This window comes from Notamacropus eugenii, chromosome 2 (assembly GCF_028372415.1).
Source record: "Notamacropus eugenii isolate mMacEug1 chromosome 2, mMacEug1.pri_v2, whole genome shotgun sequence".
NCBI lineage: Eukaryota > Metazoa > Chordata > Mammalia > Diprotodontia > Macropodidae > Notamacropus > Notamacropus eugenii.
The window spans coordinates 514944803-514970813 of record NC_092873.1 but is presented as its reverse complement, the minus strand read 5'-3'; the positions used below and the strand labels follow the sequence as shown (position 1 = coordinate 514970813).

The 26011-nt window shown below is 52.1% G+C and overlaps 1 protein-coding gene across 1 annotated transcript; it reads left to right on the top strand.

Annotated features, from left to right (window-relative positions):
• The first annotated feature begins 150 nt into the window (after positions 1 to 150).
• On the top strand, positions 151 to 24791 carry DHCR24 (24-dehydrocholesterol reductase). Its single transcript, XM_072649586.1, has 9 exons — positions 151 to 563; positions 7758 to 7913; positions 8660 to 8765; positions 11959 to 12077; positions 12703 to 12966; positions 19201 to 19344; positions 20348 to 20545; positions 21383 to 21561; positions 22061 to 24791. Exons 1-9 carry the CDS (start codon positions 333 to 335, stop codon positions 22212 to 22214), a joined length of 1551 nt encoding a protein of 516 aa, XP_072505687.1. The 5' UTR covers positions 151 to 332; the 3' UTR covers positions 22215 to 24791.
• The last annotated feature ends 1220 nt before the right edge of the window (positions 24792 to 26011 follow it).

The following is a 26011-nucleotide window of genomic DNA, read 5'->3' as shown; positions in this document are numbered from 1 at the left end:
ATCCAGGCTCCCCGCTCCTGGTCCGATCCTTTCCGCGCCTCGCCATTGGGCAGCGCCGGGGTCTCGGCCCACCGAACCCTGGGGAGGCCGAGCCAATCGAGAGGCGGATCGGGACCCGGACTGGCTCCGGGCCGGGAGAGTCGGCGGGCCTGGGCGGGGCGAGGAGAGGGCGCGAGCGGCGCAGTTAAGGCTCGCTCCTCCCCACCGCGCTCCGAGCCGCCCGGGACACTCCCGCAGCCTCCGCTCCGCACGTCCCCGGGAGCCCGCCGCCGGCTCGGACGGGACGCGGGCAGAGCGCGCCCCTGCGCGGGGCCGGGCCGGAGCGAGCCGCGATGGAGCCGGCCGTGTCCCTGGCCGTGTGTGCGCTGCTTTTCCTGCTCTGGATCCGCGTGAAGGGGCTGGAGTTCGTCCTCATCCATCAGCGCTGGGTCTTCGTGTGCCTCTTCCTGCTGCCGCTGTCCTTCATCTTCGACATCTACTACTACCTGCGCGCCTGGGTGGTGTTCCGGCTCAACAGCGCGCCGCGGCAGCACCAGCAGCGGGTGCGGGACATCCAGAAGCAGGTGGGGACGCTCCCGGGACACGTGGGCGCGGGGTGCGCGCCCCGTCCTCGCGTGCCTGCCCCCCAGGTCCCTGCCCCCTCCTCCCGCTGCCCCCCAGGTCCCTGCCCCCACCTCCCGCTGCCGGCCCCCCACCGTACGCGCCTGTCCCCTCCTTCCGTTCCTGGTTCCCCCACCGTACGCGCCTGCCCCCTCCTCCCGCTGCCCCCCAGGTCCCTGCCCCCTCCTCCCGCTGCCAGCCCCCCCACCGTACGCGGCTGTGCCCTGCGCCTGTGCCCTCCTCCCGCTGCCCCACCAGGTCCCTGCCCCCACCTCCCGCTGCCAGCCCCCCCACCGTACGCGCCTGTCCCCTCCTTCCGTTCCTGGTTCCCCCACCCTACGTGCCTGTCCCCTCCTCCCTCCGCCGGCCCCCCCCTTCTCCTCTGCCTCCACTCCCATAATGCTCGTCTTGCTTTGCCTGCATTCAGTGCCTTCGCCTCCCCCCTGCTTGTACACTCCACCTGGTATAAGCCCTTCTCCCCGTCCCAGTTTTCCCGAGGAATGCAGGAGTCCCCCCTCCCCCTTCCCTCAGATATGTGTTTGCACCTCTTCGTCCCCTCTCCTCCCTTTAGTCTTAGATGCTGAGCTCCCACACCATGCCTCCTACCTTCCCTTTGGGAGATGGGGCAGAGGAACCAGATGCACCCCTTGCCTGTTCCAGATTTGAGGAAGGAGAATCCAGATGTGTGGAAGCAGGAGCCTCTCCCTCTCCACCTTGGCCTCCAAGGACCGTACTACAAGTTGCTGCAGGGCCAGGGGGCTCCCCAGTTCAGTTCCACTTGGTGTTAGGAAGGGGGGGTTGTGGGCGCTGAGGTTTTTTTACTGAATGGGGTGGGGGACACCTGTTCTGAACCACATCAGGGGCAGGAAGCAGGGAGGCGTAAAGGCTCTGCCACTCACTGACCACCTTGTGACATTGGGCCAGTCACTTCTCTCCAGACTCTTTTCCCTCATCCAAAAAAGGAGGGGTTTGGGCATGCTGATCTTGCAGCTCTTTGGGGTTCTAGGTCCTTGAGCACAGAGAGCTTTGGCAGAGGATGTTATGGAGGGGGAGGAGGGAGAGGGTCAGAGGGCCTAGGAGGAGATTACTCTGAGATATCTTTTCAAAGGTGAAAGGGATGTTGACATTTCTCCTCCCTTGTATGTCTGAGCCTTCTCTAGGCTAGCTGAGGGGAGGCCTGTGAAGGACATGAGCCCCAGAAGGAAGGCTGCAGCAGGCCCCCAAGGACAGCTACTGGGGAGGGCCTCCATTTATCTAGCATCTAGTATATTTCTGACCAGCACCACTCACAGCTTCTGAGGAGAGAGCCCCACCACCTCCAGTGTCCTTGGAGTCTGAACGAGGTGGAGGCCTTGGGTTTCTCCCTCCAGAGTTGCCTAGTGCCATTCTCAGGGACTACTGTGTACTTCTCCCTCTCTGATCTAAACCCCGTTGGGCTGTAAACAGGTTTGGGGAAGTTGTGAGGAAACAGGACCACTGATAAAGTCACTGACAAAGTGACTCTCCTGACTAGGGCTCAGCCCACTTCCGCATTGGGTTCCTGGCTCTCACATACAGGATACATCTCTCAGCATGTTAGGCAGCTGATCAGCTGTGGTGGAAGGAGTTTCCTCACCTGGAATTTCCCAATAGCAGTGAAACTATAACCCCAACTAGGATCTACCTCAGTCAGAGGGGATGGACACCCTTACCAACATCTTTTACTTTGTATCCGATGGAGCGAGGAGCCACCTCTCTAAACTCCCCACACCAGATTCCTTCCTGTTTGCATCACTGTTACCCCACTGAGGAGCCCAGCCCCCTTGGGCTCACAGGTGAGAGAGAGGCATTAGGAGGAAAGAGAAGTAGGACCAGGAGTTGGAGCCAATTGTCCTTGAGGTTGAGGTGAAACAGCAGGAATTGAAGCTATCTGTGAGGAATAGGCTGACCCATTCCCTGGTCACCCTCTGTCCATGGGTGGCTGTCCCAAGAGAAAGGAGCTCTCAACTTAGTCAGCCATTCCCCTCATTTCACTGAAATGGAAGCTGGGAGGGGAGGGGTGGTGTTAATTACTCACTTGGGATCCCACAGGTTCTGTAACAAGATTTGAACTCAGGACCTCTGACTCCAGTGCCTGGGCTGCTTCCTTTCCCATCACTGGCAGCTGTAATGTAATTTTACAGAGGCTGAACAAGGGGTGCTGGGAGACCAAGGCCCGAAGTCACAGGGTAAATGAGCAGCCCCTGCTGCCCTCCCACCCCTAACCTGGGGTAGATCAGGGGGCCTGTAAACTAGATGGCCCATCGGGCCATATTGAAGCGGGCCAGTGGTGGAGTAGAGATGAGATGCTGACAGGAGTGATATCAGGATACTGGCTGGAGCTGAGGAGCTGGAGGCTGGCTCAGAGAGGGGAGGAGACTCAAGGGGATCACACAGCCTCGAGTGTCAGTGCCGGAGCCCAGATCATAGGGTATGTATGGCAAAGTGGATCCTCTGTCAGTCCACTTAGTAAGCTTCTCCCTGTCCCATGCCCTGAGCTGGCTGCTGCAGATCCCCAAAACATCATTTTAAATGGACTAGTTATTCCATGCTGGGGGTTGTTCTCCTCCATCTTTCTGTCTTGTCACCTCTTACATTAGGTTAAGGATTGTTGCATTCTTGGTAGTTGTGTCACCAGATCCTGGCACAGAGTAGGCTCTTAATAATTGCTCTATTCATTGTCAAACCCTGTGCCAAGCACTGGGAATGCAGATAAACAGTGAAACCAGGCCTGGCCTCAGCAAGGTGCAATTGAATGGGAAGAGGAGGTTGTTCTCTGATGGGGGAATATTGTGGTCTGAAGAGTTCCAGAGATGGGGGGGATATAGATTAACACCTCCTTTCTAGCAGCAATGGTGGTACTGGTTTAGTTGTGATTGCAGAACGGGGCTGGTGAGAAGATACCCAGGGAACAAAATGGATTGTCCTGGCTACCGTAGCCCTGCCCTCAAACAGAGTAGGAGGCTTGACTTCTTCTCAGGCTGTAGGTAATGCTATAATGCTCCGTGACATAATGAGGGACAGAGAAGGGCTATGGTAGATAGAGCCTGGAGCAGCCACCAAGGACAGAATGGGGAAGACAGAGTGATTCCCATTTCTCTGGTGTTCGGAGGCTTACAGATTGCCATTTACACAGCAGCCCCCAAAGACTGTCAACCCTGGATTTCATCTGTTTGTTCTTACCTGGGGGACTTGGCAAATGCCACATTCTGTCTCTGGGCCTCAGTTTCCTCTTTTGTAAAAAGAGGGAATGAAAACCTAGATGACCTCTAAGATCTAATTCCTTCATTTTACAGATAAGGAAACTGAGGCTTAGAAAATTAAAGTGACTTGTCAGGGAGAAAAAATTTGTTAAGTAAGCTAAGAGCCAGGATTTGAACTTAAAAGTTTGGGGTTTTTTTCTCTTAAATTCTGGTTTCCTGAAGACATTAGAGTTGATCTTAGCGTGTAACAATAGATGTGAATTAGGTTGGCAAGCAAATAAAAGGAGTTGTAGATTCAGTTCAGTTCTATTTCTGTATAGCCATGGCCTAGCTGCTGTCAGGCCAGTAGAGTGGAGGAAGACAAGCCAGACTGGGTGGAGGTGGAGTATTTCACAATAGCAGGAGAATTGGTTAGATAAGGCAGCCTCAGCCCCTGGACCTTGGACCTTGGACCATGTCCCAGACCACCACATCTCAGTCTCTCAAAACTTTGAACTCCTCAAAGCCCCCAACTTTGAAACCCTGACCTTGTTCTGGCCTCCCAACTTTGTGCCACTGCCTGGGTTCTGAGATCTGCTGCCACCGAGGCTGCCCTTGTAACTTCTCTTGCTGTTGTTGGGTGCTCAAAATGAACCAGGAGGAGCTTTTTCCCTACTTGTAGTAGAGAACCTGGGTTTAAATCCTATCTCTGGTGCTTATGGCTTTTGTGACCTTGGGTACACCGCTTAAACTTGGACCCATTTCCTCCTCTGTAAAATGAGGGGTTAGACGTCTTAGTCTCTTCCAACTTTGATCTGCCCTCCATGTGTTTCCATAATCTGTGCCCTCTGCCAGGAGTGCCCTCCTTCCTCATCTCGGTGCTCACCTTCCAGGTGCAACTCAGGCACTGTCTCCTCCTGCACATGTCCTTGAGGGCAGCAGAGTCCGCCCCCTTCTCAGGTGTATGTGTTGTGTGTATGTATCATGGATGTAGATGTTGTATCTTTGATTAGAACGTAGCCTGGAGGTCCTTGCTCTGGAGGAGCTTACACTTTGGTGGGGGGGCAATGTGTAAATAACCAGGATGTGTACGAGTAGCAGGAAGGTGCTAGCAGCCTTGCTGACCAAGGAGGGACTGCTCAAGGTGGGGTCGGAGCTGAGCCAGGAAGGCAGGAGGAGGAGTAGGGAAGGACCTTACCTATGTCAAGTTCAGTCTCTTTGACCTGGAATTGAAATTTCCTTTTGAAGAGTAAACTGAGACCCAGAGAGGGGAGGTGACCTGCTTATTGGTCATTGCTAGGGAATGGGGTGGAATTCAAGCCCATATCTCTTGGCCACAAGTCTGGACTGCCTCTTTGCCCCACCCCTCCCAGGTCATCTCATGGTCCATCCTGCTTTGTTGGGAAGCCTGCTTTATGAGTATTATATCATGTGTCCCTTAAACAGCCCTGAGATTTAGGGGCTTTTATCATTCCCATTTTGCAGATGAGCAAACCAAGGCCCAGAAGTTCAAGTGACCTCAGGTCACACGCTAGCATGCAAGACAAGCTTTTAACTAGGGTCTCTCTGACTCACAGTCCAGAGCTTTATCCACCAGCCATCTACCTGCCAAATAGACAATAATCAATAAGCATTTATTAATTGCCTGCAACGTTCCAGGCACTATACTAAGGGATGAGGATACGAATAAAAAAAGACAGTGGCCGCCCTCATGGAATTTATAATCTAATAGGGGAAAGACATATAAAAGGAAGCTGAAGGAGAGGAGGCTATCACAAGGTATTGGCTGGGGGCACGGTATTGGTAGAATCAAAACCCGTGCGTCATAGCTAATGGTAAATGGAATGTTGAAGGTCAAGGCCCTTTGTCTTGCCAGCCTTGAAGACTCCAAAATCTCAGCTCTTCCATTTACCAGCTGTGTGACCTTGGACTAGTCACTTCCCCTCTTTAAAGTCTTAGTTTACCCTTCAGTAGAATGAAGGTGTTGGACTTAAGGGTCTCTAAAGTCTCTCCCTCCATCCAGCCTGTTTTCCTCTCTGAGCCATGGTGAACACTTGTGAAACTGACATCTAAGAATGCTCCTTGTGTGAAACTGACATCTGAGAGTGTTCCTTGTGTGAAACTGACATCCAAGAATGCTCCTTGTGTGAAACTGACATCTGAGAATGCGCCTTGTATGAACCTGACAGTGTGGGGCCTCCCCAAGCCCTGCCCTACCTGCCTTGCAGGGCTGAGGGGAGAGCCAGCCTGCGGAACTGGAAACCCCTGAGAGCCTCTCCAGTGCTAGGTGAAATCCTTCATCATCACAGAACTTTCACTCCTTCACTGATTGGTTCCTCTAAGCTCCAGGGAGCTAACCTGCAGATGAGTGATGAAAAAGGGCAAAGGTGACCAAATGGGGAAAGTGGGGATGGGCGAAGGGCATCCCCGGGGGAGGGTGTACAGCTTATGAAGGGGTTTGAATGGCAGCTCCAAGTTCTTTTGCCCATCAGGAAGTAGAAAAGGCAGGGGATTTTTGAGCCGAAACCTTGTTTCAGATCCTAACTTTGCCTGTAGACTTTGGTTAGGTCACCCCCTCCACCTCATTTTTCCCATTTGTAAAATGAAGGGGTTGTATTTGATGATGACTGAGATCACTTCCAGCTCTAAACCAGAGATCTGGAATGTAGGACCCAGAGTGGACAGTGCCAGGAAGGCCTCTCCTGTCTCATTAGCTAGGTGAAGAAGATTCAGGGCCTCACATTTTGGGTCTGCCAGCCCTATCTGATCTATCAGGAATTCCTTGATTCACCTCTCATGTGACCAGTCCTAGGGGGAGATTTAAAAAGTCTGAGACCTGGGCCCTGCAGGTTTAGGCTGAAGTCAGGGAAAGAAAACACTTTTACCAGTGAGAGCTGCATAAAAGTGGAATGGACTGGCTTGGGCTACACATGTCACAGAGAAGATTGCTGTCAAGTCCCAGGATCCTCGATCTTCAGGCAGAAAGTCCTATACTCAGAGTTTAAACAGTCAACTTCACTAGTGTAGAGAAGGCTGGGTGAAACCTAGCCAGGCAATGGGCCTACCCGCAGGTGCCAGGGGCTGGAAGCTCAGTGGCACATAAAGTGCCCACTCTCCTGCGTGCCAGCTGGTGTTGTGGACTGGGGCATTTACCTATCCTACAGCAGATAGAATGGCATTGATTGTAATCCATTCTGAGGCTTGCTTTTTTAAGGTGAAGCTTGGGGTTCTAGGCCTAACTTTGCCCGGTGGATGACCTGAGGGGAGACCTCTTGCCATCCCTGGACTTATTTGGAGTTTTTTTTGGAGGGGGAGGGTGGAACCAACTTGTAATTTTTTTTTTTTTTTTACAATTTCATCAATATGGGGAAGTCCTAATGAGAGCACTCCCTCCTGTCTGGGGAACTTCAAATCTATTGTATTCTCACCCTGATATGCAGTAAACAACAAGTGGCTTCTTAACTCTAGAGTCCAAGACAAACCAATTTCTCCTGCTTTACCACTCACATACTCCGCTGTTCCTCTAAACTGTACTCCTCAATCCACAGGTCACATTCCATTTCCACTTCCCTGCTTTTGTCCAGGCTGCTCCCCCATGGTTGGCGCTGGTGCCCCTAGTTTTCTTTAGAGTGCCACCCCATCACCACCTTCCACACCAGGTTCATCCTGCTCCCACCTCCTTGGCCCTCTCGCCTCCAGATGATCCTATATTTATTCTCTGTGTGCTGTGTACTTGTATGTGGGCTCCCTAAAGGATGTACACTCTTGGAAGTCAGGGGTTGCCTTGAAATCGTTTCTAGTGCCAGGCCAGTGCCTGACAAGTAAGGATGAAATAAATGCTTTTGGGTCATCTCTTTAGAGACTGCCCTAGGGAGATGCTTTGTCTGGGGAAAGAGGTTTGGAGCCTTCCTCAGAGGGGGCATTTACACCTTCTTCCCCTGCTCCTTGGACCTGCAGGTGCAGGAATGGAAGGAAGAAGGCAGCAAGACCTTCATGTGCACTGGCCGGCCGGGTTGGCTCACGGTGTCATTGCGCGTCGGGAAGTACAAGAAAACCCACAAGAACATTATGATCAATTTGATGGACATCCTGGAAGTGGACACCAAGAGGCAGGTGAGTGAGTGGCCGTTGGTGCTGCCTGGGCTGGCCTTCACCGATGCTTCCCAGGAGGTAGGGTGACCCACAAGCTGGGTCAGGAAAACATTTTACCAGCAGTCTGTTCTCTGGCCTCATCCTGGATTTAATGACAAAATTAATGAGCCTCCAGATCCTTTGTGATGAAATTTACACCTGCCTTCACCTGCATTGTTTCTGGGAGGTGTGCAGAACTGTGATTATACCCATTTTACAGGCAGGAAATAAACCTGGAGAAAGTAAGTGCCAGTCTTGGAGCAGGAAGACCCAGGAGAGACTTGAGTGGCCATAGTCCAGCCCTCTTAATGGGAGAGACAGAGACCTGGGCAGGGGAGGTTCCTGCTCACCCAGCTCCTTCCCCTAGCTAGCTCTGTGCTCCCTGGTCCTGCTGGGCAGGTGGGAAGTCTCCCTTGAGGGGATGAGCTGGCCTGTTTATAGGCAGATGGTAAAGGCTTGTGCCCTGCAGGCAGCTAGGTTGAAAGCTAGGCTTTCAGGGCTAGGCTTAGAGTCTGGAAGACCAGAATTCAGATCTAGCTCCTGATATCCACTGCATGTGTCACCCTTGGCAAGTCACTTAAGCTCCATTTACCTCAGTTTCCTCAACTGTTAAATAGGGACAATCACCCTACCCCCCTTTTCCCCTCCCCCCCTTCCCATCCAGGGTCTGGTGCAATGATTCTGTATCAACACCCCATTCAGTATTTCTTTTTTCTTTTCTTATTAAGATTGTCTCTGTGGAGCCTTTGGTCACCATGGGGCAGGTGACAGCTCTCCTGAATTCTATCGGCTGGACTCTGCCTGTTCTCCCCGAGTTGGATGACCTCACAGTAGGTGAGGTGGTGCTGTCCAGGGTGGGTTGGGGGGACCCTGGGGCCATGCCTGGGACAAAGTATCCCTCGGACATTGGGGTTGTTCCCCTGGGTAGGAGGTGTCCTTGGGTCACTGGGCTGTCACCAGGAGCCCCTGAGATGGTAGCTGAAGGGAGGGAGAGTCTGGATCTTCTGGGACCCCAGCGTGCCCCCAGGCAGGACTCCAGCTGACCTGTCCCAGACAAGCTGGAAGGGGCCTGTAGAAGTTACCTATTAGTGATGAAAGTTGAGCTTGTTTCAGGGCTCTCCCCAGAGAGAGACAAGCAGGGAGGAGCAGAAGGGAGGCAGGGCAGGACATTAGAGAGTGTACTGACCCACCCCTTCTGCTCACCACTTCTGTGACCTCAGCAAGACACTTCATTTCCCAAAGCTGTTTCCCCCTCCCTAAAACAAGGGGGCCAGACTTGGGAGCCAGACTTTTGGGCTTAAGGGGAATACCTCAAGCCAGAAGGGCTTGTCAGGTTTAGCCTCCCCATTTTATAGATGAGAAGACTGAGGCCCATCTGGATGAAGTGACCTGTCCTGGGGTCTGAACCCAGGTTCTAGGAGTAGCCCTCCCTGTGCTGCCCTGCCTCCTCTAACGAATGTGGTTGGAGCTGGGGGAGAGGTGGGGGCCCTCTGGCCTGATCTGCTGTGTTCTCTTCTGGCTCTGGGCCTCTGATCTGATGAGGGCAATTGAGAGGCATCAGTGATGGGTACAAAGCCTGTTGAGGATAGGTGGATCTATGGCAGCTGAGGAGGGTGGAGGATAGATAGGCTACAGAGACTAAGGAGTGGTCAGATATATGGGAGGAAACTCAGGAGAGAGCCACCTACCAGAAAAAAAGTGAATGAGGGGAGGAGGGGATGCTGAGGGTGACTCCAGATACCCCAGAAATAGAGGCTCTGAAAGCAGACCTGTCTGCCAGGCAGTGGCAGCTGGGAGGTGAGCGGGATCAGGAGCCACTATTCCCATGGCTGCTGGTGGTGGCGGCTCTATGGAGCAGATGCAGGTTCTGACCTGGAGCCAGAAGGTGTTGTAGCTTCCCTCTTGTCTAAACCAGACCTTGAGCACCACCCACACAGTGTGGAATGGGGGCTGGCCCTGATGCTGGAGGATCCAATGACCAAGGATTCTTAGGCCTCTCACCTGCCTCCTGCAGGCTCAGTTTCCTTCTCTGTGAAAGGAGAAGGCTGGTCTAGCTCCTTGAGGCCTTCTAGGTCCAGAGTTCCACTCGCCAGGACCCTGAGTAGTGTCTTTGGCCATCCCAGAGGCGGGGGAAGACTCTCAAGTGAAGGCTGTGATGGGCGGCCCTGGTCCATGTTCTCCCCATGGCAGTAGCGTGGGCCTTAGCAGCCAGGCATGGTGCCAGGAGCAGCCCATAATCTCTTAGCAGGTGTCTCCTTGGTGGAGGGCCTGGCCGGTCTAAATAGTGAGCTAAGACAGATGGACAAGAAGGGAGAGGAAGTGACTCCGGCCCCTGTGATGCCCCGGGAACCAGGCAGAAGCTAGGAGGCCAAGACATCCTGAGCCCAGATGGCATCGAGGAGGGTGGGGGATACTGGTGGCTTCGTGTGCATGTGTGTGTGAGTACATGTGTGTTTGCATGTGTGTCTGTGTGCAGAAAGTCTCTGCTTCAGAAGGCAGGAGCCCATCTGGGCCTGACCTCTGGGACCCAGGTACAAGCTCAGAACCTCCCCCTCTTTCTGGCCCTCCTCTCCTCAGCTCACGTAGAAGCAGATGGAGGCAAAGTTCTGAGGGCTGGTGGCGTCAGCAAATGCTGACACTGTCCTCACTTTCATTATTTCACTAACAGATAGAGCATTGTACTTGGATACAGGAGGGTCTGGGTTCAAAAGCTGCTTCAGACCATGGAGGTTGTGTGTCTAGCCAAATGGCTCCATTTCTGTAAGCCTCAGTTTACTTATTTAGAGAATGGGGATGATAATAGCGCCTTATTCTGGTTGTTGTAAGGATTATATAATGAGAGGAATATTCATAGAATACTTGAACAAACCTTAAAGTGCTGGGTATGTTTTTATATGTAAATATAATATGTGACAGACACTTCTACACACATTCACGCACATATTTGTGTGTTAAGTAGAAGATTAGAATGCCAGCTCTAGGACAGGCTCTGCTTTTGCTCTTTCTTTATGACCTCTAACGTTTAACACATCCCTGGCCCATAGTAAGCTCTGAATAAATGCTTGTGGCTTTCTTAATCATCATATCTGTTATTTAATTGCACATGGTAGTTTTCCACTTATAATGTGCTTTCCTTTCAGTAACACTGAGATAAGCCCATTTGAAGATAAGGAAACTGAGGCTGAGAAGGTGTAGTGACTCCCCAGGCTCCTGCAGAGGACAGTCTCAGCTTGTGTGTCTGGGCAGGTTTAGTTGTCCTAGTTACTCCCCTGAGCCAGGTACTTAAGGGGTTCTTAGCCCTGTTTTACAAATGAAGAAACTGAGGCCTTTGTGGTTGTGCTGATTCCCTTTCTGCCACACTGTGTGTGAGTAAAGTCTCCCCAGAACAGGTGGCTCTCCACCATTTTTTGTCTGTCCTGGACCTCTTCTCAGAATCATGTTTTAAAAGTCATAAAATTCACAGAATTACAAAGAAAACCACTGGTAGTGAATTAGTTAGGACAATGTTAAGAACCTCCACTCCAGAGGGATTATACTTGGGTAAGGGTGCACAGGAGAGGATGATCCAGAGGTTTTAGGTGTCATGGTGTGGGGAAGAGGATTTGGAAGGATTAAATATTGCAGCCATGGCTTTGGGACCCAAGACTTGGCCAGGTCACTTAGTGTCCTTGGTTCTCAGTTTCTGCATATGTAAGATGGGAGGGCTGGATAAGGTTTTAGAGCTCTAAGATTTAGAGCTGAGAATTCAGTGGGATGGACCTGCTGCCATCCCCCTCACCCCACAGGGTTTATAGTATTGGTGGCAGAGGGGATCTCAGAGATCAGACCCTCCAATCTGATCCACACCTAACAAGATGTCGGTAGTAAGGGGTAGAACCAGGATTTGAGCACAGGTCCTCTGGCTCCAAGATGTAAGCTCCCTGTGACCTCTTGGTGCCTGGCCCCCTTTGACCAAACCTCAGGATGCCAAGCACAGCTTTCCCTGGCAGAGAAGGCCAGGGACTGAAATGGGTCTCTCTCCATTCAGGAGGCCTGATCATGGGCACCGGCATCGAGTCCTCATCCCATAGGTTTGGATTGTTCCAGCACATCTGCACAGCCTATGAACTGGTCCTGTCCGATGGTAGCTTCGTGCGGTGTTCACCGGTAAGAGAAGGAAAGGGATGGGATGGGATGGGATCAGGGAGTGGATAAAGGGGAGTGGACAGTGGAGTTAGTTCCCAGAGTCCCCTGAGGAGTGGAGTTGGACTCCATAGCTCTAATGATCTTCATTCCCCACAGTAGCACCCATTTCTTGGTTGTTGACTCCCTCCACAAACTCTTCTTGGCGGAGAGGGGAGCCAACAGATCCTGCTTTCTGAAGATTTAGCTGTCCATTGTAGAGCAACTAATATTTAATGAGAACCTGCTATGAGTGAGGCATGCTGAGAAGACATACAAAATGAAAACTGCCCCTTTCCTCTAGGACCTGAGAGCCTAGAAACTTTGAATGAAGGGCATGAAATGGGAGAGCCGGGAGGGGCCTTGGAGATGATCTAGCTCTGTCTCTTCATTATCTGGTAGGAGTGGGTAGAGCTGAGGCTCCATCCCACACCCAGTAATCTTTGCTCTTTCCTTGAGTTGGTCAGCTTGGATTATGCACCTTCTGTGTGCCAGGCACGGTTAAGCAGCGGAGAAACAAAGAGAGAAAAGTCCCTGCCAATAGGAGGGAGACAAGATGCAGACAGGCTCGGTACTCTGAGTGTGTGTGCTTGTGGGCCCTGTGTTGCAGACAGAGAACTCGGACCTGTTCTATGCTGTGCCTTGGTCCTGTGGCACTCTGGGCTTCCTGGTGGCTGCAGAGATCCGTATCATCCCTGCAAAGAAGTACGTGAAGCTGCAGCTGGAGCCCGTGCGTGGCCTGAAGGAGATCTGTGCCAAGTTCACTGAGGAGTCCCAGCGCAAAGAGAACCATTTTGTGGAAGGTCTACTGTACTCTGAGGAGGAGGCAGTCATCATGACAGGAGTCATGACTGATGACCTGGATCCCAGCAAGGTAGAGGGGGCAGGGCTGTGACAGGGTGGGATCTGTGTCCACAGGTGCCAGCCCAGCCTCTAACACGCACACCGGGCATGTAACCTGTAATGAGTGACCTTGGGCAAGTCATTTCCATGCCTGAGTTTCGGTTTCCCTGTATGTAAATAAGGGCCTCAGGCTAGGTGATTTTTAACCTGCCTTCCATTTCTGATGTCCTAAGAGCTTTGCGTTCCCTGAGAACTCCAGTTTCCCTCCTATTCATGAAGCACTTTGCCAGCAGTAACATTGAGAGGACCCAGAGAGGGTGGCCCAAGGCCACCCAGTTGGCTAGCAAGTCTCACCGCGGGGCTTTAACCCTGGTGTCCTCATTCCCAAGTACAGACATAGGTCTAGGATCAGAGTCTTAGAGCTGGGAAGAACCTTAAAGATCCGTGAGTACAGTCTCTTCATTTTGCAGATGAGGAAACTGAGGCCTGGAGAGTACATTCAGGTGGTTAATGACAAAGGCAGGATTTAAACCCTGATTCTTTAGCCTTGAGTGCATTGACCTTTCCTCTAACCCCCACAGACAGTGCTGTCTTCCTTGGTGGGAGGCCCTATGCTGGGTGCTCCACACCCAGAGGTGTGGGATGGACCAGTCACCTCTGAGGTTCCTTCTATCTCTGTCCTTCTGGGGCTCAGGGTCTGAACGAGACCATGGGGCCTGTATGTACTCAGAATAGCTCATGGATGTGTCTGTGGGAGGGCTCTCTTGATCAGCAACCCTGGGCAGTGTGGGCTTATGATCCCCATTTTACAAATGAGGAACCTGAAGCCTGAGTTAAGTGACTTGCCCACAGTCACACAACTAGTCAGTGGCTGAGTCAGGAAGTGATTCCAGAATACTTTGCACTGCACCAGAAAACCAGCCTTGGTTTTGATGTTGGCTGGCTTTGGGGAAGGTGGATCAATAACCAAGAATCACCAGAAAACAAGCCTAATTATCCAGTGAAGGCCTCAGTTCTGGAGATAGGCATGGAGTATCAAACAGGAGAGGTGATAGGTGAGGACTCAGGGATCACGTGAAGGAATGGGGGAGGGGTGGATTCCAGGCTGAGGAGCCCAAGTGACACAGGCACAGGTTTGGAGGCATGATGTGCAAGGCATGTTGGAGGAGGAGACCAATTTGGCCACATTCTGGTCTCCCAGGACAAGTGCTGATGAGAGGTCGCAGCTGGGTGAGGGAGGCAAATGGGTGCGGGGCCATTAGCCTGGGGCCCTGGGCTCTCCTCCATCTCCTCTGCCAGCCCAGCAGGGCACTAGTCAGTCATGGCCCCTCTCTAGGTCTCACAGTGAGCATCTGTGAAGGCAGGAGTTGGACTATTTCTGGCTCTGCCATCCCCTTTTCTGAGGCCCCTTCCAGCTATGACATCCCCTGTTCTAAGGCCTGTCCAGGCTCTGCCAGCCCAGGTCCTGTGATTCCCACCCTCTGATTGTAGGTGATTCCCCAGGACAGGTGAGATACCTGTGTGGATGACTGTAAGCTAAGAACCACCAGTGTATCAAGGCAGCACAGAGGGTTGTGGGCAATCTGAGAAGGAAATGGTTTTAATGATGCTTGAGTTTGATTGTGGCTTTCAAGGCCCGGGTTGGGGGATCCATCTAGCAAAGATGCTGAGAGGGGGCTGTTCCAGGACCGGGCAGCATAAGGGAGGGGCACAGCAGCATTCCGGCTCAGTTTAAGCCTGGAGTTACAGAGCAATGGGCAGTGCCCATGAAATGGGCAAGGCCAGTACGCCGGCCCTAGACTCTGAAGGGCCTCGGATGCCAGGCAGAGCAGTGGGAACTGGAGTGGGGCCTGGCTTAGCAAAGAGCACACTGGCCTGACATCTGCAGAGTCCTGGGTGCAAATCCTGCCTCCCCTCCTTTACAGAGTAGCTTTGTGACTATGAGCAGGTTCATGACCTCAGTTTCCTCATATCCCACATGGAAGTAGTAACGCCGACTGTGTGCCAGGCCCTGTGCTGGGCACTTTTGTAGCATTTGAGAAGTGCTGTGAGAAATGTTGCCAGAGTGGAGGCTTTATGGAGGAGTGGCAGACTGAGTGGATGGTGGTGATTACAAACAGAGTGATGCCAGAAGGAGGGGCAGCACCTGGAGGCTCAGGAGATAGGGTGGGGCTGGGGAGAGAGCCTGGGGACTAGGGAGCAAGCCTGGGGACTAGGGAGCATGGAGGTGATGCTCAGAGGTTCCAGGAGGTGGGGGGAGGGAGGACTGAGGACAGAACTGGAGTCTGGAGATGTTCTCCTGACCTCTTCCTTCCCTCCACAGCAGGAGGGAATAGGAGGTGAAAGGCATTGGTTTGAGCCAGTGCTGGAACGATGGGACAGAGATGGGGGGGCGCTGCTCTCCAAACTCATACTGGGTGCATACTGGGTGAGAGTGTGCAGGGACCATAGAGCCCATGGACACACATTTCTCTGATTTAGTGACAGGCAAGGCCTTGGACCAAGGTCTCCTGGCTCCCAGCAGTCTCCAGGGCTGCCAGCTTGGATCCCTGTCCTCCTCCGCTGCCCCCAGCCATGTTGTCAGTCTCCCTGGGGACAGAGCCATGCCCTTCCCAGCCCCTTCTGACCTTGTTCCACCAGCCTTAACTCCAGCCAGTGGCACAAACAAGCCAGGCATTCTTTGCTGCTGACTTGGCAGCTGGCAGGGATTGCCTGGGACATGTTAACAGACAGCTCAGCGCAAGGCATGTGAACTCTAGTGGAGGCAGAGGTCACTGTGCAAGGAGGGGGGCAGTGGTGACCCTGGGCTCAGACTGGGGCCACAGCTGTGAGGAATCCTTCCTGACTTTTGTTTAACTTCTCTCATATTCAGAAAAGGGAGCAGGCTTGCCCTCCCCCCCCCCCCCAAACCTTCTGATTGGAATCTGAGAACAGGGAATGTCAGGGCTGGGAAAGTACATACAACAGAAAATGTTAGATAAAAAGCTAGACGCTTGGATTTGGAAGGCTGTCTGGTTCAAAGCTCCTATTTTTATATAGGAGGATACTGACCTACAGCTACAAGGCTCCTCTTGACCCCAGGACCTCCCTCAGAGAGCCTCGGTGCACCTGAATAAATGAACATCCAGACAGGCTTGTTGCCTGCAAAGTAGTGACTTGTTGCTAGCCCCAGTGGGCCGTGCCCGGATGAGGGGTTGGCTGTCAGTACCGTGCTAACCAGAGAAGCCTGCCTCACAGGGAGGCCAGGGAAGGGGAAAGCTGGTTAGCCCTGAGGGTTCCTGCCAGAGAGCTGAGGTCAGAGGGATACCGCCATCTACCTAGGCACGCCCCATAAGGATGATCATGAGAGTTTGCAGTCCTGTGGGTGGTGTGCAGTGTAGAATTCAAGTCATCACCTGAGTGGGGGCCTCAGTTTTCCATCTTTCAGATGAAGAGGTCAAACTGCATCAGCCATGAGCATTTATCCTTTTTTTTTAACCATGAGCCATGCACTTTATCAAGCCCTGAGGACACAAAGAAAGGTACAGCCAGGCCTTGTTCTCCAGGAACTCCCAGTCCAATGGGAAGGCAACCTGCAGAAAGCTACGGCCAGACAGGGCAGAAGGGGGAAGACAGGCTCATCATAGAGAAGCAGTGGCAGTAGGGGGAGAGGAAAGCCCCCCACCCCTCCCTTACAGAGGGGACATGGCTCAGAAAGGGCTGTCCAAGTCACAGGCGGCAGGCTGGGAAGCCCATGAGTGAGGGTCCGAGCTCTGCTTCAAGTCCGCTTGTCCGACCCTCACTGTATAGTAACTCAGTGGCAGGTTGCATATCAAGGGAAACCAAACCATGTTTATAAAAAATATATTTATAAAAACCTTTCCTTTGTAATGGTGGCCAGGCGGCTCCATAGTGCACAGGGCACCGGGCCAGGAACCAGGAAGACTCCTCTTCCTGAATTCAAACCTGGCCTTGGATGCTTCCTAGCTGGGTGACTCTGGGCAAGTCATTGAACACTCTTGGCCTCAGTTTCCTCATCTGTAAAATGAGCTGGAGAAGGCAATGGTGAACCCCTCCAGGATCTCTGCCAAGCAAATTCCGAATGAGGCCGCAGAGAGTTGGACACAGCTGAAATAACTGAACAACAAAATCCCTTTGTAACAATGATAATGTTTATAATTTGTAGTAACAGCCACGCTAACTGACACATAGCACTTTGAGGTTTTCAGAGCTGTGTGTGTGCGTGCACTTTAAAAGCTCCTTCCAACTGAAAGGTAACTTCAGCAGGGTCTGACGAGCACCTGTTGGATTCTTGGTCGGCTCAGACTAGGGCTCCCTGCCGTCGTACTCGGCCTATCTCAGAGCCGAGACGCTTCTGTGGCTCATTTATTCTACTGACTAATGATTAAGCTGTAGCTGTTTCTGCGGACTTGTGCTAGGAATTGTGGGAGACACGGAACAAAGCCAGGTCTAATCCACATGTAAAATATGAAGCTCAGACGATCCTAAGAAGCCCTGTCTGGAAGCTGGGCTCTCCTTGGACAGAAGTCAGGATCTTGGGATTCCATATTCCCACTGTTGGATGGAATCTTCCAGGCTTTTCTCATCTTTCTCTCCCTCTTCCCCTCCCCCATTCCCATATTGGCTTGTGCCCACTCTGTCTTCATTTCTTCCTCAGCCAACCAGCCAGACCCCACCTCTGCTGTCCCTTCCCAGCTCTCACATGGCGTGCATTCTCAAGTTTCCCATGACCTGAGTGACCCTTCACACTACTTGCTGATGCTCCTATATACCCTGTCCAGAATTACAGACCTGACCATCTCCCCTTCCCCTCCATCCCCTCCATGTCCCAAATTCTTGATACAGACCTTGTGTTACTGGGTGGGGCAATGGGTAATGTTGGGTTTGGGGGTGAAGAAGCCTGATTGAATCCTGCCTCATACTGTTGCCAGCTGTAGGGAAAGTCCCTTAACCACTTTGAGCCTGGTCTCTGTGACTTCAATGACCTCTCACTGTTGCGGGGAACAAGGCCTTAAAGTTGACTTGGCACTTCATCAATGCCCACCATTATTGCTGGGGCAGGGAAGGAGGAAAGCTTCCTTCTGGCTGGGGGATGCAGCCCAGCTACCTGGAGTGGGGGGCTTCACTGAGTGCCTTCCATTTCTTCCAAGCTGGGTGATCCCTCTGTGAGACCCAGCTCTCTCAGTTCAGAAATGCAGACTCTCCTCTTCTGCTTACTGCTTCTTGTTTCTTGAGTTTCTGCCAAGGAGAGGCCAGTCAGGTGAGCTTCTACAGATCCCAGAGAATGTCGAGTCAGCTCCTGGAGGACGGGATCTGCTTTCCCCTTGTCTTTGCGTGGCCAGGCACCTAGAACATACAGAGACCCAACCAAGGCCCTACTAAGTGCTCTGCCCCCTTCTCTACACTGTGTTCCAGCCAGCCAGGGTGAGCGACTCAGCACTGGCCAAGTCCAGCCACCCTTCCCTCCCTCCTTGTTGCACACAGATTGGACTCCCTTTCTTCTTTGACTCTGGACATAGGAAGGAGGAGCCCTGAGTTGTCCTCGGCCAGTGTTGTTAGATCGATTGTGTATTTTCTTTGCTGTGTACGTGCTTTCCCTATAGGATATCAGTTCCTTGAGGGTTCAGTGTCCAGCCAAGGACCCCAGTGCAGAGTTGGGCACATAATGCAGGCCTCATTATTGAATTAAGTCAACAGATTTGGGAAATGGGCAAAGGACAGTTTCTTTCTTTGAACCCCCTAGCAGTCCTGGCAGGTAGGTCAGGGCCTGTGTAATTCAGCCCCAAGCATCCACCAAGCACAGTCCTCTTGTGAAGACCCTGGCTGGATCCAATCAAGCCCCCAAACTCACCAGGCCCTTGGTGCCTAGTAGGGACATGACTCCTAGTGACAGGAAGGAGATAAGGAACATAGGAGATATGGGAATCCTACTCACAAATGATCAAAGAAACCACAGGACACAGAATATTAGAACAGGGGATGTCAGAGCTGGGAGGGGCCTGACAACAGGAAATGTAAGAGGTGATTGGGACATTGGGACACTTATAGAACACAGAGCTAAAAGCTGATCTAATCTACCTTTTCATTACATAGTTTAGGGCAGCAGGTCCAGAGGCAGTGAGTGACTTGACTTAGACCCCTCCTGGGCTCTTCCAAAGATGCCCCAACGTTTCAAGGTCCATTGATCCCATCTTTTACCTTCCCCCTACCCCTGTCCTCAGAACCTGAGTAACCTCCTGGACTCCTTTTTTCTCCCTCCCTTCAGTTGAACAGAATCGGTGACTACTACAAACCCTGGTTCTTCAAGCATGTGGAGGAGTATCTGAAGAAAGATCAGAAGGGGCTGGAGTATATCCCCTTACGACACTATTACCACCGTCACACACGCAGCATCTTCTGGGAACTCCAGGTAAGATCAGAACCATGTGGTAGATTTTGCACACCCTCCCCTGTCTTCATTAAAGAATGATTTTTTTCCAACTTGTCAAGAGGTGGAATTCTAGACTTCATCCTTGTCTTGGGTTATCTGTTCAGGCAGAGATGGTCTTCCTTCCAAGTAAGAGATTTAACGGGATCACTTTTCTTGGGACCTTTGTCTTTAGGCCTTCTAAATCTTTAGTTTTTAATAGCTTAAAACTGCACTAAGATTTTTGGGACGTGCTGTATAATCATCTCTGAGGAGATGGATAGCCTGAGATTAGTCTGTTACCTATGAGAGGCAGCTCAACAGATTGAAATGATGGGGTGAATTTACCAGGATCAGATTTATTGAGGATTAGAAGGGGTAAAGTTCAGCACCAAAGTTCAAAAAGTCAGTTGTATGATTGGTACAGGATGGGGAGAAAGAGAGGGGAAAATGCCAAAGAGACAAAGTGGACCATGCACCCGCTGTTGTGACTGAGCAGCCCCAAGGATGAGAGTCTTACTCTGTTAAGACAGGTGTCATATCCGAGGCGGGATTCCTGGTGTTCTTGCCCTAGCCAGATTGGTCATGGCACATTGCGTCCATGAGAAGGCACCACTCTTCAGGAGAAAGGTTGACAAGGAAAGGGACTCTACCATGTGAAAATCAGTCAAAGGAATGCTTTCAGTCATCCTGCATTTTTAAAATGCCTGCTATGTGCCAGAAACTGTTCTAGGCACTAGAACAACAGCTAGAAACTGGAGAGGTTTAGCCAGCTGAAGAAAAGGCTTATTGGGGTGTGACCACAGGGCTGTCCCTGGCTGAGAACCAGTTTCCCTTTAGGATGATGAAGGGGTGGGAGGCAGCTAGCTCCCTGTCCTGGATTTATTGGAGCAGACTGAATCTCCTCTGGTCTGGGCTTGTATCCCATTATGCCTTCACCCCATGGGAGGGGAGGCTGGCTGATCCTTGGGGTCCCCCCCAACACCACTCATCTCTTCCATTCCAGGACATCATTCCCTTTGGCAACAATCCCATCTTCCGCTACCTCTTTGGCTGGCTGGTGCCTCCCAAGATCTCCCTGCTGAAGCTAACCCAAGGCGAGACCCTGCGCAAACTGTATGAACAGCACCACGTGGTACAGGACATGCTGGTCCCCATGAAGGTGCTGGAGAGGGCCATCCAGACTTTCCACAATGACATCCACGTAAGCTGTCCTTCCCTGCCACCCCTGCTTTCAGCTCCACTCTAGGCCCGGTGTCCTGGAGGGTGGCACTCCCTCAGGGGACAGACTGGGCACTAACCATCCCCAACCATACAAAGGGCATTTCCAGTTAGGCTATTGCACATGATTGTCACGCCATCCCAGTGAGGAGCATAGCCTCAAGAAGGGCTCTTCAGATCAGGAAACTGAGGTAGAGAGGTCCAAGCAGTGGCTGGCAACAGAGATAGATGCTTCTCCCTGGGTCTTCTGATGTGCAGAGGTAGACTCAGCAGGCCTTGGTCACAGATTGGATCGAGGTGTGAGAGAAAGGGAGGGGTGGAGGATTGACAGGGCAGGTAAGTGGAAAGATAGAGCATTCAGTTTTGGAAACACAGAGGTTAAAATGCCAGTGGGTCACCATGTTCGAGATGTCCACTAGGCAACTGAAAATGCAAGACTGGAGTCCGGCAGAGGTTCCTTTGAGAATCATCTGCTTAGAGATCATTGTTGAATCTGTGGTTGCTGATGAGGTCACCCAAAGAAATAGTATAGAAAGAGAAGAGGGACCGAGCCCTGAGGGCACCCACACTTAGTGATTGTGACCTGGATGAAGATCCAGCCAAGGAGACCAAGGAGGAGTCAATCTGATAGGTGGCTGAAGGTGCCACCGGGGCAGCATCTCAGAAGTGAAAAGAAGAATTTCAGGCCAACTCGATGTCAGGTTTGGCAGGGCTTGGGTCCCCTCCGCTTTCCTACTCCCCAGTCCCCCACTTCTTGGCCAGATGTGAGTGAGCAGCACCTGACCTTGCCTGCCTGAACACCTTCCCCTCTCCTGTGCAGGTCTATCCCATCTGGCTGTGCCCATTCATCTTGCCCAGCCAACCAGGCATGGTCCACCCCAAGGGTGATGAGACAGAGCTCTATGTTGACATTGGGGCCTATGGAGAGCCAAAGGTGAAACACTTTGAAGCCAGATCTTGCATGAGACAGATGGAGAAGTTTGTCCGGAGCGTGCATGGGTGAGTAGGCTAGTGTCCTATCTGGGATGGTGGAGACTCAGCCAGCAGAGCTGGGTGCAGGAAGGCCAAGAGATGGGGACAGAGAAGTCTGAGGTGGGGAGTGTGTGCATGCTGCCTGCTGTCCCCTGCCCTGCTCAGATGTAACGAGAGGTAAAGTGAAGGTAGGCTGCCTGGAAGGGAGGCAGCCCCAGCCCCTTAACAGATAACTCCTCTCCAGGTGAGACTCTAGAATTCAGCCAAGTGGAAATGGAGGACCCACCTGAATTTTCTGGGTAGAGCCCCAAGCCTAGAGTCAGGAAGGCCTGAGTTCAAATTCAAGGTCAAGCTGTGGGACCCTGGGCAAGCCATTTCTCTGTTTGTCTGTTTCCTCCACTGTGGTGTGGTTATGAGAACAGGGTTGTTGGGAGGTTCAGATGAGATAATAATTGTAAAGCCCTTAGTGCAGTACCTGGCGCTGAGGAGCTCTACCAGTGCTTACGCATCCCTGTCCCCCCTCCAGGTTCCAGATGCTGTATGCTGACTGCTACATGAACCGGGAGGAGTTCTGGGAGATGTTTGATGGCTCCCTGTACCACAGGCTTCGGAAGGAGCTGAACTGTCAGGAAGCCTTCCCTGAGGTGTTTGATAAGATCTGTAAGGCTGCCCGGCACTGAGCCTCCCCGTCCCCAAGCCTGTGCCATGGAAGGCACAAGGCATTTCCCTGCCTGGGTCAGGTCCAACCACCCTGCCCACTTGCTCTGCCTTCTTTTCAACAGCCTTTCTCTCAGAATGAAAAGGATCGACCTTTTCCTCCCAGCTTACAAGGCTCAGTTCCTTCAGGAGCCACTCCTGCACGTGCCTGGCAGCCTCTGGGCATGTGGTATTTCCAGGAAAGGGAGGAGCTCCTTTGGGGCGCACGTGGGTCTCTGCCAAAGTCTGTATCCCTCAGCTAGCTTCCTCCCATCGCCTTTCCAAGCCCTCTCTCACCCAGGCAGCATCGAATGAATGACCCTTCCACACACCCCTCTGCAGCCACACCCAGCCTTGTTAGGTTGAGTCAGCCATCAGTGCCTTGCATGTAGTGGGCACTTAATAAAAGCTTCAAGAATCTCCAGTGGCTCTGGCTCTAGGGGCTTGGTGCTGGAGCTGTTTCCCTCAGGGAGTGGGAGGCTCCAGACGCTGCTGGAGCATGCTGGAGTGTGGCGGTCCTCTTCCCTGAAGCCACCACCCACCTGGTGGGGCCTTGTGGATCCATACTGGTCTTGTCCATGGAGTCAAGACAACAGCCAGGTGCCTGAGTGACCATGATGCTGCGTTGGGTTTGGGTGAGAGGCAGCAGTGCAACACCAGCGTGACATCCACCAACAGTATCATCTTGCGGCTTCTCCCTCCTCCGGTCCACATCTTAACAATGGCTGGCAACAGTTCATTTCAGTGCCTTACACAAATCTTAAGCCTGGAATGGTTCTTGGCCCCACTTCCTGGGGAGAGGAGCCCTCCCAAAAGGTACCCTGCCCTTTGTCCTGCCTTGTGACTTCATCCCACTTATGCAAAGCTCATTTTGGGGGCTCGAGTAGACTCCAGACTGCAGGAGGCTAAACTGGACTGCAGAATCAACAGGGAGGGTGCGAGCTGTATCCCTCCACCGGCTGTGGCCACATGGCCTCTCTGGGCCTCAGTGTCCCCATCTGCAAAACAAGGGCATTGCACCGGATGACCCTCTTCAGTTCTCAGTTTTTCAGAATTTCGGGTTGTGAAGGCTGCAAGAATCACCTCATTGTATTGTTGGCAGACTGACTGGGCATGGTCCACTTGCTTCTTCTTAGCCAAGTCATTCTCAAAAGGGCTTGTGATCAAGAAGCCCAGACACATAGGTCCCAGCCAAAGGCTGCTGGAGTGTCTGACTCGGCTGGCGGGCAGCTCTGTCCCAGTTCTGGCTTCAATGCACTCTGCCATGTGTCTTAACCATACATGCTATGCATTGCTTAGGGCATTGTTGGCACTCTGGTGGGAAAGGGTTGATCCTGGCCCCTGGGAGGATCTCAGCTTTGTGTTCTCTGCATAAGCCCATGATTCTACCTGGTGTAGAGGAGAAGCTATCGGCAGGAACCAAGCGCATCCTAGTGAGTCAGGCCCTGGCCCATCACAGTCTGCAACCTGGTGCACATACAGGAAGAGACCCTAGGCTCATTGGGTGCCTATGGGTGCATGTCTGTCTCAGATGTGTTTGCCATCTTGGAATTCTGCCAAGAAGTACAGCTCCACCAAGGTGACTGGAAGCCTCCAAGAACCTCAGATTTTGAGAGTCCATGTGACATCTCAAATTGGAAAGCAGCTTGTTTTAGAATTTGCCTCAGGTTCCTACTTCTTCTCAGTGTAACTCCCTGAATGTCCTTGGACAAGTCAGTTAAGATCATCTTCTGTAGCACGAGTGAGTCAGACTTGGTGACCCACCAAAGGTTTCTCCGGCACCAGTGTTCTACAGTGGAGTTTTCTCCTAGCCCTGACATTCCCTGTTCTATGATACATTCTGTTCTGTGAGGCAGAGATATCAGAACTTGAGGCCAATTATTGCTAACTCCTGAGTGGCGCTGAACCAGATTAAAATGTAATTGGGAAATATTTAACAAAGATAATACAAATACAGCAAAGATAATGTTAGTTTGTGGTTTTCTAAGTCAGTAATGCAGCTTGCTGAATTAGGACCCTGCTGCCCTAAGGTCCCTCCCAGCTCTGACGTTTGGTTTTTATTCAAGCTCTGATATTCTGTGCTCTGAATACCCTTTTATTTTAGCTCACATTCTGGTCTAATGTTTTGTGTTTCTAAGCTCCCTTTCAATTGTGACATTCTATACCCTGATGTGTTATCTGGGAAGAAAACCTGCTGCAGCATATTCAGTCCACCGTGAGCCACCCATGTTTGGGGAGTTGCCTCCGATGACCAGGCGGAGTCCAGATCCCGGGCAGAAAGTGTGCATGTGAAGAGTGACTGTGGCGGCCACAGAGTGGGCCAGGCGCTCCTGTTTCTTATGACTGGTGTAAGAATTTCGATTTCTTTTGTAGTGAATAATGAGTAACTGGATGGTCGGGGTGAGTGAAGGTAGGTATTTCTTAGACTGTGGAGAGGAGGCAGGAGGGCTTGGGGAGTCCCCTCAGAGCCTGGGCAGCCCTGGTGAAGAAGTCATGACTGTTCTTTCCATCTCACAATGTGTTTGTGTGGCTGTTGTCAAAATAAAGTAACCCAGGAACCATCTGGTGTCATCTCCTGTTTCTTCTGTACTAGGGAGCAGGGCATGGGAGGGTTTTCACATCTCTTCTAGGTCCCAGCCCTGACCCTACTCTGACAAGAGGAAGTTTCTTCTGGTAGCTTATCCTTGTCACCCGACTGAGGCAGGTCAGGTCCTGGGGTCTTCTCCCCCATACTAATGGAGAGGGGACAGTGGGTCCCTTTTCAAGGGATCCCTGTTCTCCCAAGAGTATACAGACATGAACAATATGACTTCTTGGAGCAAAGGCCAAATTTCTTTAAGGGGGCGGTGGAGACTCCCCCAATTCGTTGGGAGATAGCTGTCCTTGGTCCTGCTGCAATCATCTCACCTATGGAGCACAGGGTCTTGAGTTTAGTAGTTATGTGCACTGCTGAAGCAGGCTGGCCCCCTGGCTCTGATCCCCCACATCAGGTGCTTTGCCTGTTGGGGCGTAGTCTCAAGGAGGGGAAGCGTGGCTCTGTGTATCACTTGTCTGTCACAGCTGCTTCCCTTCTGCTAATTCCTGTCTGGGTGCCGCACTTCTCCATCTTCGGGCTTTGACAGCTTAGGTTCTTCAAACAGGGCACTTGATGAAAGCCTTGCTGGCTGGTTAAGCCACTGTCAAAGGCCTCACAGATACTTGGGGGTGCAGTCCAATGAGCCAGTCAACCCAACCATTTGGTAGGCAAGACCCAGTGCCGTGACTAACAAAGCAGTGTTCCAGACCAAGACCTCGTGCCATGACTAACAGAGCAGCGTTCCCAGACCAAGGCCTCATGCTATGACCAACAAAGTGGCATTCCAGACCAAGACCTCATGCCATGACCAACAAAGTGACATTCCAGACCAAGACCTTGTGCTGTGACTAACAAAGCAGTGTTCAAGACCATCTTCTGGCCAAGCTTCTGAAGTCTACCTTCTCCCCTTCTGAACCAGACCTAAGGCTCCTGCCTTGGTATGTGCTCAATCTGTCTGCTTTCCCTCCTCTGCTCTGGAACATCCACAGAACCACCACTGCCTCATTTTGGGAAAGAGTGTGCCAGGCCCCTGTCCTGTGGGTCCGTTCACTGTGCCCATGATTTCCTAGACAGAAGCATCCCCCCTGGCTGCCACTGCCTTCTATGTGAGTTCCCTGAGCAGTCCTGGAATTTTGTGTTGGTGTCCTCAGGACTTAAATGCTTAGTGCCCATATTCTTATGCCAACTCCCACTCCCACAGAAGAG